At 43.8% G+C, this 15,232-nt stretch overlaps 1 protein-coding gene across 1 annotated transcript in view; it reads left to right on the top strand.

Moving 5' to 3' along the window:
• Positions 1-13,590, top strand: part of LOC8037845 (FYN-binding protein 1) — a 57,772-nt gene extending 44,182 nt beyond the window's left edge. The window contains exons 6-11 of the mRNA XM_029987738.3: positions 4,372-4,477; positions 6,729-6,888; positions 7,936-7,988; positions 11,847-11,884; positions 11,972-12,015; positions 13,349-13,590. Coding sequence (XP_029843598.2) covers positions 4,372-4,477; positions 6,729-6,888; positions 7,936-7,988; positions 11,847-11,884; positions 11,972-12,015; positions 13,349-13,371 — 424 coding nt within the window. The 3' untranslated portion in view covers positions 13,372-13,590. The remainder of the gene's footprint in view (positions 1-4,371; positions 4,478-6,728; positions 6,889-7,935; positions 7,989-11,846; positions 11,885-11,971; positions 12,016-13,348) is intronic.
• Positions 13,591-15,232: the final 1,642 nt, after the last annotated feature.

Below are 15,232 nucleotides of genomic sequence, written 5' to 3'. Positions count from 1 at the left end.
CAGAAAACATGGCTGATCGGTGAGTCAGGGAATCGGACGAAGTGATTTTTCTTAGGTGCCCGGTGACCTCTCAGACTTCGAAAAGGAAATTTTCAAACAATCGCAATAACTGGGTTTTTGTTTGTGTATCATAGTTTTGGTTGTGACATCGCCGGGGCAGCCTTTCACGCAGAAGCAGCAAGACATCATTCGTCGTCTGCTCGCAGCAATAGGCAGGCATCGCGGCACGCATGGAGGAATCGGGTTTTTCCTGGTATGCCGGCAACCTTCTCTCTCGCTCCTCACCTCCTCGCTTCGGGTCGGGGTGGCAACGGCAGACAGTGTTTTTCTTACTTCACAAATACTGAATTCCCAAGTTTCGAATTTTGAGGGTAATGTCCAGGTATCGTTTTCAATCGTGTCGGATAATAAAAATATATGATTTTGACGTATCAGTGCCCCTTTAAGAGAACAGCAATGCTGTACCAATTATTTTGGGACATGGACACGGACTGCAGAACTAAATTGTATTTTCCCATTCATTGCAACATGTACTGAGAGCCGGCAGGTCATGTAAAACACTAATTCCTGAGTGTAGAAAAAAGAAAAAAAAGTTTATTTGCGGAGAAGGAATTACTTGGGATCGGGAGACAAAAGGCACCACGACGCGTGTAGACGATAGATGTTTTTGTGATCTTTAGCGCTACCGATTGTTTTGCTGAACCAGGGCTTCTGTTTACCTGATGCATTCTTCAAAAAACATGAGACGCTACCTGAAAACAATGCACATGCATTGGCAGGTCTGTAATAGTCTATATGGCTTGCAAATTCATCTGCTATTTACATCCCCCCTCCATTGAATGCAGGTACATTTTGTGGGTAGACAAGACTGCTGGTCTAGCAGTTCTGTTTTAAAGTTCAAAGTTAAGTTACTTTTGTTTAAAATTATCCAAATCCAGAAGCCCAAAACTAGATCATTTTTTGCAGATATTTGCAGTAAATCCCTGTGTGCATCGTTTCTAAAACAAAAGGTACCAAACTGATAACGGTCACATTATGCGAGAACGACCCCTGGCAGGCAGCCGCTGTCCAGGGCTAAAAGCTAGTCTGATAAGCATATATTTCCGTTTACCTCCGTTTTCCTTCACATAACTATGGCTCTTTTCAACCAAAAATAAAAAAAGAACAGCGTGTTTTGTGGAACAAGGAGAAGGTTTTCTTTTGCAATACTATTTGCACAACCCACAGAACAACATTGCATTGCCGTCAAGGTCACATTACAAGAAGACAGACCTACGTCCATGCCGTAAACAACGGAGCAGCGGCCATCGGACGCTCCCTCATGGCGTCGTTGCGAAGCAGACAACCAGCTTAAGACGAATTTGCATGGGCTCATGGGAAGGGTTGTGTCGCACGTCGAGCCCAATCCAATTGAGAAGAAAGCAATCGGTTTTTAGAGAGAGAGGGTGTGGGAGAAGAGGAATTTCACGTGCATTTAGTTGATGCGAGCGTATGCGGCACCCGTACCCAGAAGCCAAACATTTTTCTCGGTGCTTGGGTAATTTGGCAAAAGGTGTATTGCGAGACCCTTCTACTTTTTGCCACCATTATTGCTCGCTTCTGATAGAAGAGAATGGGTTTAAGCCAACGATTTTACGAAAATAGTGAACCGCTGCTCAAGCGTTCCTAGTTGCAAAATGTTTTTCTCAAAATCCCAATTGCTGCAGCACAGAGGCCAAGGCCATCTTTGTACAAATACAGTGGAACCTCGATTATGCGTCCTCGGTTTATACGGCATCCCGCATTGTAAGACAGATTTGCCTGGTCCCGACAAACTCCTCATAGAAATAACGCATTAAAAATTTTGTTTACACGAGGCGTGATTCTACATTGTAAAAGAACTTGTTGTTGGGCTAGTTGGTGTTGACTGAATTGAACCATGGTTAAAAGCGCTAAAAAAGACGTACACAAGAAAGAAGACAAACACGGGCGCCCGTGTTTGTCTTCTTTCTTGTGTACGTCTTTTTTAGCGCTTTTAACCATGGTTCAATTCAGTGATTCTACATGTCCCGCATCATACGACGTTCCGGAGGGAAACGCGGGACGAATTCAGAGGGGGCCTTTCTCCTCCCTGGGTTGTGAAATGCCCCGGAGATTTTGTGTTGCCATCCTTGCTCCGCTCATCCTATCGTTCTCTCGTTTACCCTCCCTTTCCTCTGCGCACCACGTTCTCCAACTCGTTGCTTCTCCCAGGATTGAGCACACTTTCACTGGTTCCCGCAGTTCCCGCTTTTGGAAAGCAAGAAAAGCGACAAGGATCCCATTGTCGCAATTGTGCACGCACTCGAACGATGTCTCGCAAACGGACACCATTGACGATATGAGTAAAGCTAAAAATTATGGAAGAAGCAGAAAAAAAAAGATATACCTCGGTTTTGTTTGCACCCACGATGGCGTCACTGATCTGCTTCCAGAACTTGCGGCCTTCGATAAAAGCTGATGTTTCGTGACCGTAAAAAAAGTCAGTTACTCGCGCCTTTACTGCACATTTCTACAGTTTTGTTTCAATTTGTTTTGACAGTTTTTGCTTCATCGAAGTATAGCAAATTATTAGCTTGGACATCAGTAAAACCACCGCTTGTCTTTTTCGTATGAGGCCGATCGCTGTCCGTAATGTTTTTTGGATGATACGACTTCCGGATTATACAACAATTTCGTGGGCGGTCCCGCAAAAGTCGTATAATTAAGGTTCTACCGTAGAGATTAATATTACCTTAAAGGGGCCCTGCAAGGACTTTTTACTGTTTTTTAATTTGCACCGAACCTGAGCGCACTGAACGTAGTAACTTAGTGAAACTTTTCTTTTCGCGAAATTCGCTTTATTTTAAAAGTTATAGGCAATTTAGAATTACAAAAACAAGCAAAAAATAACCTCCTTCATGACGTCGTAGGTCCTGGCTTGAGTGGCCGTGAACTAGAGGAGGAATAGTGAGCTCATCGAGCACTCACGGCCGCCGCACTCCGTGTCGACGGCGCCAGAGGGCACCACTAAAGCATGATCTGGATAGTCTGTACGCAGCGGGCAGCCAAAGCGGCTTTCATTGCGTTTGCTGCGCGATTAAACACTAATTCGGCATGACACTTCATTGGCCACAAACGACAGCAAACACGGGATAAAGATCAGTTAAGAATGGGAGCCACTTCGCGCTGCCATATCGCGAAACGGCCAAACCGCAAGACAAAGCCTCTCGCCGACGGCCTTCGGAACGCTCGGAGCCGGTCGGATCCTCTTGTCCAGACGACTGCAGTGCCACCGCGTGCATCTGGGATTTTTCCGTGTCGGCGCCTTATCCCACTACTCCTTTCTAGTATGCGCCGCCTTTTCCACCGCTTGGCGGCGGGTATGTTGACGGGTCATTTCTTGTTTCCGTACCTTATAAACTGCATTTCTTTCTTTTTTTCATCTATAATAGTGAACAAAAACTACTTTTATAAATAATTGAAACGGTTCGCGCCACTTATATTTTGTATTTCGACCAAAAAGAAGTTTTTAGTGGCTCTGACCAGTAGTAAGCCCAGGACCAAAGACGTCACATTTCGTGCGCTTTCGGTACCGCGGGTCGCCCTCGTCGGTGGAGGAGGTTTCCGTGTCGTCCGGTTAAAATATGGCGCACTGATATTTAGCTACTCTTTCCGTGCCCGCTGGCTTGCCCGAACCCCAAGAGACGTGGAAACTGCATAAAAGGTAGATGCTTAAATATGATTGCAGGGCCCCTTTAAAGGTCGATGAACAGCCAGAAATGAGGAAACTCTTAATTCCTCCTTTCCACCCGAGAAAGAGGGAAACCCTCCTCCTCTGCTCCTTGTGGAGAGGAGGAGAACGGAGTGCGAGGAGGAAACCAGCAACCGGTTTTCTTCCCGGCAGAGGAGGATTCTGTAGGTCAACCTTTAAGATGGCACAAATGCCCTTGTTTCCTTGCGAGACGCGAGTACGGTAGATGCGAGAGTACCTCATTGCCAGCCGTGCGCCATGTTTCCATTGGCGACATCACTTTTGGATGGTGGAGACAAAATAGGGAAAACAAAGTTTTAGTATGGGTATCGAACTGAACATGACTTTTCCAGCTAACTATATAATGGGGAAATGAGACAGCATTTAGGAATCATGAAGCCATCGGCATTCGAACGATACCCTTGCACTGGGTAGCTAAAACAATCGTCGGAGCTCCAGAGTTTGTGCCGCGTTGAATCGACAAACTTCTGAAAGTGCTTTGGTCCGGTGTTTTTAATTGACACAGTTTTGAGCTACTTGGAGTTCGTTGCCTATCTCTCGTGGTTACCGGAAGCTACACGTGGGAACACTAACTGAATGGACTTGCGCCATTTCTGCAGGCATTCCTCCACGGCGTCTGACAAGGCCGATCGCTCTGCCAAAAAGGAGGGAAAGTCCAAGGACAAGAAGGACCGGGAAAGCGAGAAGCTACGGAAAAAGTTTGGAGTGAGTCGGCGCATTTTGGTTCTCCCGGGGACCGATGCTTCGTTTGAAACGTTCGGTTAGGGTTCGCGAGTGGAAATAATGAAGATTGTACGCTACCATGGCCCTTTAGCCATCAGCCTGACTCGTAGGGCCGAATGCCATGGTAACGATGAAACCGAAGTCACGGGGATACATCATCATAATAATGCCACGCGAGCCAATGCTCTTGGGAAAACAAAGTCAACGCATGTGCGGTCTTTTCTCTTTTTTCGATTGCCACAGAAAGTTATTTCAATGTTTAGCCTTGGATCGCTATTACCATATTTTCTGGAATATAGTCCACAAGGACAAATGTCGGTCGAAGAAAAAAAGGTTTTTCCTCGGATAGTATGCACGTGAAAAATTAACATATGCAACAGCATATGTTGGGTACAAGCTCAAAAGGGCTTGTACCCAACAAAAATCATTATTGACGTGTCATTTATAAAGTGTAGTGATCAAGAATGACCACTAGAAACTGGGTATGGGAAGTCTCTAAAGCTACGAAGAGTACAATTGCTACAGAAAATTTGTCGCAATTTTAATAACGAATGATCTCGAAGAAACACATTTTTGTATACTCTGCACATGTAGATAGTCTGCACCGCATAAAATTCCTACTTTGAAATGTGTATACCGTATTACAGATTTCAATAGCCCACCTAAAATCGAAAGCAAATCGGGCAAAGATAAGGAGTAAATTAACTTTCAATGTGCAACAAAAAGAATGTTTAAAAATATGCTAATTTTTGATTTTGTGACCTGCGAAACTTGTAATCCCAGGGAGAGGCAAAGAACCAAAGACGACTGTCCTTTCCATTCAGCAGTGTTTGCTGATCTCTTGCCGTGGTTAAGTAACACCATTTCTGCCGAGGTCACCATTGGCCAGGGCCCCGCAATTACAATAAGTGGGCTATCTTTCGGTGTTTTTTGAAGAAATAGCAAATCGTGCTAAAAAAGGGGGGGGGGGGGGGGGGATGTTTTAGGATTTTACGGTAGTCTCGAAAATACAATATCTGTTTGAGTTATGCTATGATATGGCCAACAATGCAAGATCTCGGCTCACCCGTCTCGTTGCTTTATTTCTGTTTTAAAGCGGAATGCTTTTATGGGCCAGTTACAGAGTCTATCGCATTAGAAATACTCTTACGAACACATGTAACGTGGCCTTCCACGTGACCATGTACGTGACATTGGGTCACGTGAGGTCACGGTGTCGCGTCGTAGTTTCGGACGGTACAAGTACGTGACACTGCGACATCGTGGTTGGCGTTGCGTGACCGCGTCAGACCGAGAACTTTCCACAGTATGCGACGGTCACGCGGTCGGTGCCACTTCAGGTCACGTGACTGTGCGGCGTAACCTTAGACGGTGTCGTCTTGGGTGTATTCTGTGTAATTCTAACCTCGTACGTAGGGTTGAGGCGATTTATATTTTTCTTTTGACGGCTTTAGAGGGGCACTGCACTCCACTTGCTTTTTCTAAAAAGTCCCCGGTGAGAATGTGTGTCCCAAAAAAAATCTTTTTCGGGCAAAGAGAAGATTTTTAGCGCAATATTTAGGTTGTGAGAGCCGTTTTGAGGATTGTGACGTGCTTCTATTTTAGGTCGACGTGCCAGAATGGAAGCACGTTTCGGATTCGCTCCTCACTCAAAATGAGTGTAGCACGACGCAAATATTGCGCTGTATCTTCTTTCTTTATTTGTGACTCATGTGTAGGCACTTCACGGAAGGAGTCTTTTGGGAGTTTGTCCCAAGCTTTCCTATCTCGAGGAACCCCATTTTTTCTCAACTGACAGCCAGGGAGCTCCCCACCCGGTATTGGCATAGAAACAATAAATGAGCGCAAAAGCCTACCCTACACACCTGGCAAACAATGCCGTACGTACCGACAGCATTGGCTCATAGTTACGCATCAATGGGTGGCTTAGATAGGCCAAAATAGTGCCTCAAAAAGCTCCGTTCAAAGGTGGTGGTTTGGGATCTTGAAACTTTTCTATCTAAACTGTCTCTGAGCGCAGCTAAGGAACCCTCCAGCTCGCTCTATTGGTGTGGCGGCACTGTCCGTACCCGTAGGTGTCTGAACCACATAAAAATGTAAACATTGAAACGTGCGTGGCATGTGGATTTGGAAAATAGGGTATTGCTCAAACTAGCAACTCGGGGGCAGCGGAGGGGGCGTCCCCTAAGGGGCGGACGAGCAAGTTGGGTGCGAGGGACTGCCCCTTGTGCAGCTGGAGGGTGGCGAGGAGCCCCTGGACACGGGGCGTGCCCGCCGCAGCAGCCGGGGGGGCCGCCTGGACCTGGCCCTGCGGGGAGGGGAGGCCGTGCTCATCCTCCGCATGGACCGGAACCCCCCGGGCAAGTGGCTGGTCAAGAACGACAGGGGGGACGGTCAGTGCACCCTCTTCCCAGCCCTTCTCGATCTACGGCCGTGTCCCTTTAAAGGACCTCGAGTCCATTTTGGAGCGGCCAGACACTGTTTTAAAGCCCGCTCTCTGTTACTTACTTATTTCCTCTCTTAGGTCTAGAATGTCCGAATGGCATGCATAAAAACGAAAATTAAACTGATCAGTGCGTAAAAAGAAAAACACGGTTATTTGGAACGCAAAACATAATTAGAAACAACGTGTTTAAAGGGAACTGAGGAGCGTGTTGGTTTAATGACAACTGACGCCGAAAGAAAAAAATGTGCATTTGGGTTAACCGACGCCGACAGTTAACATCGGCGTCAGTTAACGTTTTTAAATTCTGCGCCCTCGATGATGCCATTGCTAACCCTACGTTAAGATTCGTGCTTCGGCCTGTCCAGTTAAAAGACTGAGCTTCTTTTCCTTTCCATTTTTGAGCAAACATTTAGCATACAGTGCATTTCTTTTTAGCTGCGCCAAACTTTTAAATAAAGGGGGAAAAGTCTTACAAGTGTGGTTTTCATTGCGTGTTTATGTGGCTTGGTGGACATTAGATGGGAACATAACCATCACTATTATCGAACACATTAACTAAAATTCGTTAATTAACTTTTATTTACTGTAATTAGGATATATGTTTCATAACAAACTTTGAGGCGGTCGTATGCCAAGACTGTTTTATTTTGTAGAATTTGCGTAACCAGCCCATGTTCCGAATAAAAGTGCAAAATTCAGGGACGAATATCACGGAACATGGGCCATTCCCCAAAAATTTGTGCCATTTTTCTGGAACGTTTTGGTCATTAGATCCTTTGTGGGAACAATCTTGACTTTATGTTTCTATATTTACTGCTCTGGTGGAACACCATGCTCCTATGCAAGGTTCCTAGCATATGCTTCTACCTTTTTGCTCGGCTGTTGTCGTGACCTCTAATGTTTGCATGTATCGTAACCCCTAGATTTCGTTTGCCACTTGAGGCATGTTTCACGACGGTACGTGATGCCCTTTCTCTCCCAACTTTGATTTCAGTTGGCTACGTGGAGCTGACCAACATTGAGGTAGATGCCGAATCCATCAAATTCGTAAGCGCTTGTTCTTGCTTGGCACTCCTCTCTTTTGCATGGGTCGCTCTGTTGCCAGTGCACACCGCCCACCCTCATCCGAAGCATCCCCCGGAGAATCAGACTTCGGTCTCGGCCATGGATGCTTAGAGTCACTCCCCGAAATGAAGAATGAGAGTTTTGAGGTTGAATGTGGATACATTTTCAACAGGGTGCACCCCTCAGTTTTTAGTCTTGTGCAGTTAGCCTATAAGAGTGAAATAATTGAGACTATTGGCAAGATCATGTTTCTGAGGGAAACTGAGAATGTTTTGCCAGCAGCTTCAGATCTCTCGTACCCCTCTCGGACGGGCAGCTAAAATGCCATTTACGCCAAATGACATTCTGTTTCAATACCATTACGTGAGTGCCACGTAGCAACTCAAATGCCATCATTTGATCTAAATCAATGCCTTTTCAGTTGTCGTGTGGCACTTGGTCATTTGGCATAAATGGCACCTTAGGAGCCCCTCTGACGGAGGTCCTGTGGGGTATTGTAGGTGAAGTAACTGCGTGTTGGGAGGCACCAGTGGCCAGTTTGTGGATAAGAACAGACCGTTTGAGATGAGACAGATGGACCAAATAATCTCTAATTTTTGCAGTGTGTCTCGAATTTCTCGGTGCTACTCTTTGTGAGCGAGTTGAAAGGGTGTAGCTTTTTTTCAGCACTTTGTCATTTAAGTAGAGATGATCAGTTGCTTGCTTCTTTTTATGAATCTGTGGGCTTCAAAAATTTCCCCAAACTAAAAGCTAGTTTTGTTTTTTTGTTTTAAATTGATGCATAACTTTCTGTGGCCTTCTGAAGGACACAAATTTCACGTGATCCACAGTGGCCCAGTTTGCACCAGACAAACGTTCACCAGACACTGCTCGCAAACTTGTCATAAACGGCTTGTTTACAGCCTCACTTATGTATAGGCTGGCACAAGCAAATATTCCACCGTAAAACGGTGCCTGCACATGGAAAGTTCTAACTTTTACTGAATGTGTGCTGTCAGTGCTGTCAAACTTGCCCAAGTCAATGTGGGGCGCATTTGCAGACAACTGAGTTAGTTACATTATTAACTTGTGGCGCCATCTACCGATAGGTGCAGCGAGCGGACAGCAGAATGCGACATCCGCTCGCTGCACCTATCGGCAGATGGTACCTCAAATTAATAGCATCGCTAACTCTCTCTTGGACAAGTTTGTTGCTCTCATTTTTTAGAGGGAGAGAACAACGCCTTGAAATTTCATGTGGTAAAACTGACCTGCTCGGTGCACATTCCGTGAAAGTTTGAACTTTCTCTGTGCAGGTGCCGATCTTTACGGCTCATTTTACGGCGGAAAATCCGCTTGTGCCACCCTACACCCGAGCATCACCGAATCGTCAAAAAAGCTTCTTATGTCACGTTGGGGAGCAGTGTTTGTTGCCCGTTCGCACAGTGCGATCGTTTTGAAGCCACGAAAGTTGACGACCGGTGTCGGCCATAGGGAGGTGACGACTGGGAAGACTGGCCCCAGCGGCCCTACCATTGGTTGGCCAAGCTGACGACCTGCGTGGGGCAAGTCACCGGATTGCGTCTGACTGCACTAGCTGAAGCCGTAGCCGACGCACATGTCTGGCCGTAGTTTGCGTAGATTGCTGCTCAGAGGTCCACTCCAGTTCGAGAAGCCTCGTTGTCCGCGTAGGTTTAGTACATCCATTCCTAGACAGTCTCAATGTTTGGAATATGTGCCTACCTATATATGGAATGAAGCGAATGTTTTTCATTGTCTACGAAAGGTTCTACTGCAAATTCGGTTCACATGCATTTAGATGGCAGTGAGGAGAAGATTCGCTGCTTGATATATATATAGGATATCAGAAATCTTGACACTTTGAAATTTCTTGAGGTAAATGCACCACTAAAATACACCCTACAACTTTATTTTGATGGAGTAAGAAAGATGGTTTTGGGAGGTGGTCTGTAGAACAGACTTGGAGGGCATTGCACTTTGGACAAGCTAAAGGATCGTTACTAAGGCATTTGGTTTTCTACTATCGTTTGAATTTTAATATTTTTCATGGCAAATCGAAGGCTCAACTGGAGTGGTCCATTTAGAGGAAGGGGACTGCGCACTGTAGATGGCCCTTTCCTGGCTTTGCAAAAAACTCGCTTTTGCTCGGATGCGCCAGCGGGGCATGCTCTGTGGCACGCCAACTGCTTTGCTTTTGAGCTTGGAGCTTGGCTGGTGTTGTTGCAGTGTTTTTATTGTGTTTTTGTCACCCGTTTTTTCATGTGCCGTGAACAGGCACGTTTTGCCAGCCTGGCATCATTCTCGGCACTGCTATTGAAACCACGCTGCTGTCTCGGTGGCTTTGATTTTTGTCAAATTGTCGGTGCTCGTAGGCCTTATGCAGTCTTTAGAACATTTAGCCACATCGCTGTTTCGAATGGGGAAACAAATTGCGGGGAAGTGCGTGCCATTTCCCCAACGTTTTGCGCCGGAAACAGCAGTTTGATGGCGCACATATACGTTTTAAATTTTCACGTCGTAGAGTCGCATGAGCCAAATTTTTAAACACGATTTTAAGTATCGCGTACAACACTCAACGACATCTTGCTTTGTCGGAATTTGCACGGGCTTGCATCGAGCACGGAAGTTTACCGCGTGGTCACGGAACTATGGCTCGGTTCATTCCTATACCCGCGCCGACAGTTGGCGGAAAGATAGGCCGGCACAATGCGACAGGTGTGCCACACTTCCATTTGTGGCCCCTGGTGCCATTGCCAATACAAGGCTGGGAGGCCTCCGTTCAACCGGCAGCAAACCCTGCGTATTAGGGGCTGTGGAGCTACAATGCATCCAGGGAGAATGGGGCTCATTATGCATGGTGGATCACTATCTAGGTTTTACTCTGGTGGGACAAAGAGCCCCACAGAGTTTCTGTCTGGAAGATAACCTAGCGTGATGGGTTCTCAAACGGAGTTCTTAGGAGCGGTTTCCCACAGTATCCACCAAGGACGAACCTTTTTAAATTCTCTCCACTGCAGTTATTACTTTCAGAATGGAACTCTCTGCCAGAACATATTGTTACAATTCAAAACTCATCTGGATTCAAAGCTGCACTTGCTACTTTTCTCGATATTTAGCAACCTTTAACCCTGTGTTTTTCCTTTCTTTGTTTTTGTTTGTTGTCAAAGCCCCCCCTTATGTAAAGCCCTACGGGTGCTTTAAGGGAACAATAAATGAAATGAAATGAAAAGTAGCCGAATTTCCTCGACCATTCCCGGCCCTCAATGGGGTGTTTTTCCAGCATTTGATGCAAGTTACCCATTGAACTACGAGCCAATGGTATGTGCATTATAGATCGCAAGGCCCTTAAGCTAATCCCTCGCTTTACCGCGTCAGTGCCAAGACCAGGACGGGTTCTTTGGCTATCGGTGGACAGACGGGCATTTTTCGAAACGAGAACCCTTTGAGAACCCCTATTCTGGCGATTGGGGGTGCTTAAGCCGAGCCGCCATTGACGAGACCGACAAACGCACGCGCTTGTACGAAAGCTTATTATGTGCATGGGACTCAACCGTAGACGTGATCTGCATCGTACATTTTTGTTCTTTGCAGCTTTCCAGCGATTCGCCGTTTTCTACCGCGGTGCACGCCTTTGGTCGTGCATTTGACCTTGCACTCGAACGCCGCGTTCGTTGCATGCTTGGGTCGTTCGGATCTTTACGACGGCTGCGCGCATAGAAGCGTGGTTTGTGCTCGAGCTGAGGTGCCGTTGCTTGCGAGTGCTTCTTGGCACCCCGTGCACCTTGCTTTTGTATTCGTAGACTTTTTTCTTAAACGTGTACCGTTTATGATTTTGCGCAGGTCATGACATCGCGGAAGGCGTTGTCCCCCAATTATGAGTAAGTTTGTTTTCGGTGGTTGTTTGGAGAGCCTAGCTGATGGGTGAATAACTGGTAGTTGAAACTAGCTTCTTTTTTCTTTTGCAGTAAGGAGCCTAGTGATTCTCCACTGATTGATGATGAAGAAGAAGGTACAATCAATGCTTTTGTTTGTGCTACAGTTTCCTCCCTTAATGAAATGTGATAAGAAATTCTGAAAAGAAAATATCTGAAAATATAATGTTTGTGTTTATAAACTTCAGTAAGTTTTTTCTCATCAAAATTTGCAAAAAAAAAAAAAAATAGAGGGGGGCACATGCCTGACCAGGTGGATGGAGTGTATTTTGCAGTAGTATAATATATCTGACTGGGCATACTTATGTATAAAACAAATCCTTGTCTCTTTTTTTTTTCAATATTACTAAGAAGAATTGTTAGTTAATCAACAAGTTTGTTGGTACATCACGTGCAAATTCCTATAAAATGCTGCACGATTTTCTTTTAAATAATGCTTTTTTCTATAAAAAGGAAATTGCAGTTGTCAGAAAAAAAATTTTGGCTCTGAATATTCTTTATTTTGAACTAACTGATCAATTTTTACATCTTGTTCTGCGGCACACCTTGCTGAAACAAATGTTTCAGCAAGGTGTGATAACTCTAGAAAGGTTTTTGCATGTCCCTATGAAACAAACAGTTTCCATAATTCCTTTTTTGTAAAAACAATAAGAGGGTGAAATTTGCTGCCAGGGGAACTGGTGAGCATCTCGGACAATATTTTACCTTTTACTCGGTTGTATAACTAATTGTGCGGACAAGTGACCATTTTGTGTCTTTTTGTGTGTGTGTGTGTTATTTCCTGCCCCTCCTATGATAAAGCCCTCGAGGCACTGTAGGTATTCTGTAAATAAAAAAAAATAGCACTAACCAGTTCCTTAACGCTCGCAATATTTTCCGGATGGTAGTCTGCAGGGGCGAATTTCAGTTGAAAAATGAAAGTTTTTCCTTAGATAGTCCGCACCTGATGCCTAGTTCGCACGGCAGAAGTTCTCGTAGACGGCACACCTTAAGCAATGCCTCCCTTATTAGTTCACAAAGAAGCTGGTATCGTACGTAAATCGTTATTAATGATCCCTCGCCTTCACAAAATCCGCCACGTCTCGTCATAATGAATGACCTAGAAAAACATCCTCGTGTAGTCCGGAAAATATAATATGTCTCATGTGTGTATGTTGCTATATGCCTGCCTACATAGAAATACTCCTCAACTTTACTGGTCAACCTCTCCTCGTAGCACTTTTCTCTAGTCCTGCATGGACAAATTATTGACCACAATAGGCTCGAGCTAGAAAAATAAATGCCGGTCGTTCATTCTTTCAGAAGCTATGTGTGCCATTTCGCTAGTTTTCCTCGTAATATTGCCACATCAATGTTGCCGACACAGTTTTGAGACTAACCGTTGCCCAATGTTTCTCACTTTGTTTACAGCAATTTACGAAGAAACATATTAGGGTGATCGCCATCTCGGCAACAAAAAAAGTCATCGACCTCTCGGCGCCGTCGGGCAAACGAGCGTTTTGGACTGCCTAGCAGCAGCCTCGCGGAAACGTCACTTTAGTCATGAAGATTGCACGGTTGGACGAGGTTCACCCGACTGCGTCTGCTTACAAATTGTTGTCTCCCATGTTTTGTACAGCAAAGCTCAAATATACCGCGTGTTGTTTGTCCAAGCTGTTTTATCTTTTGTTATTAAGGGAGAAGCCTTCTATGTCTCATCATTCAGTCGACCTTCAAAGTCCTTGAGCGAAAACACGTTGCTGCCACGAAAGGTACGAAAACGTTTCCATGACCGCTCAGGTGAATTAGAGGCAGTGAAATTAAGAAGGATGACAAAGCGAGTTAGGAGAAATCAAAGTGAATTAAGAGGAATTAAAAAGAAGAGTAATCAATTGGAGTTGAAGACTATAAAGCGAATTAAGAGGAATCAGTGAATTAAGAGGAATTAAAGGAGTAAGAGTAATCAATGGGAATTAAGTACTATAAAGCAAATTAAGAGGAATCGAAGTGAATTAAGAGGAATTAAAGAGAAGCAATAGTAATCAATGGGAATTAAGGACTGTAAAGCAAATTAAGAGGAATCAAAGTGATTTAAGAGGAATTAAAGAGAAGTAAGAGTAATCAATAGGAATTTAGGACTATAAAGCAAATTAAGAGGAATCAAAGTGAATTAAGGGGAATTAAAGAGAAGTAATAGTAATCAATGGGAATTAAGGACTACAAAGCAAATATTTAGAGGAATCAAAGTGAATTAAGACAATTTAAAGAGAAGTAAGAGTAATCAATGGGATTTAAGGACTATAAAGCAAATTAAGGGGAATCAAAGTGAATTAAAAAGAAGGGTATTCAATGGGAATTAAAGACTAAAGCAAATTAAGAGGAATCAAAGTGAATTAAGAGGAATTAAAGAAGCAAAATCAATGGAAATTAAGGACTATAAAGCAAATTAAGAGGAATCAAAGTGAATTAAAGAGAAGTAATAGTAATGAATGGGAATTAAGGACTATAAAGCAAATTTAGAAGAATCAAAGTGAATTAAGGGGAATTAAAGAGAAGTAATAGTAATCAATGGGAATTAAGGACTATAATGCAAATTCAGAGGAATCAGTGAATTAAGAGGAATTAAAGAGAAGTAAGAGTAATCAATGGGAATTAAGGACTCTAAAGCAAATTAAGGGGAATGAATGTGAATTAAGAAGAATTAAGGAGAAGAGTAATTAATAGGAATTTAGGACTAAAGCAAATTAAGAGGTATCAAAGTGAATTAATGAGAATTAAAAAGAAAGAGTATTCAATGGGAATTAGACTATAAAGCAAGTCAAGAGGAAACAAAGTGGAATTAAAGAGAAGAATAATTAATTGGAATTAAGGACTATAAACCAAATTTAGAGGAATCAGTGAATTAAGAGGAAGAGAAGCATAATGGAAATTAAGGACTATAAAGCAAATTAAGAGGAATCAAAGTGAATTGAGGGGAATTAAAGAGAAGTGATAGTAATCAATGGGAGTTAAGGACTATAAAGCAAATTTAGAGGAATCTGTGAATTAAGAGGAATTAAAGAGAAGCATAATCAATGGAAATTAAGGACTATAAAGCAAATTAAGAGGAATCAAAGTGAATTAAGGGGAATTAAAGAGAAGTAATAGTAATGGGAATTAAGGACTATAAAGCAAATTTTGAGGAATCGGTGAATTAAGAGGAATTAACGAGAAGCATAATCAATGGAAATTAAGGTCTATAAAGCAAATTAAGAGGAATCAAAGTGAATTAAGGGGAATTAAAGAGAAGCAAGAGTAATCAGTGGGAATTAAGGA

The sequence above is a fragment of the Ixodes scapularis genome, unplaced genomic scaffold (genome assembly GCF_016920785.2).
Source record: "Ixodes scapularis isolate PalLabHiFi unplaced genomic scaffold, ASM1692078v2 PGA_scaffold12__126_contigs__length_90152505, whole genome shotgun sequence".
NCBI lineage: Eukaryota > Metazoa > Arthropoda > Arachnida > Ixodida > Ixodidae > Ixodes > Ixodes scapularis.
Note: the sequence above shows the minus strand (reverse complement) of the source record. Positions and strands in the feature narration are given on the sequence as shown.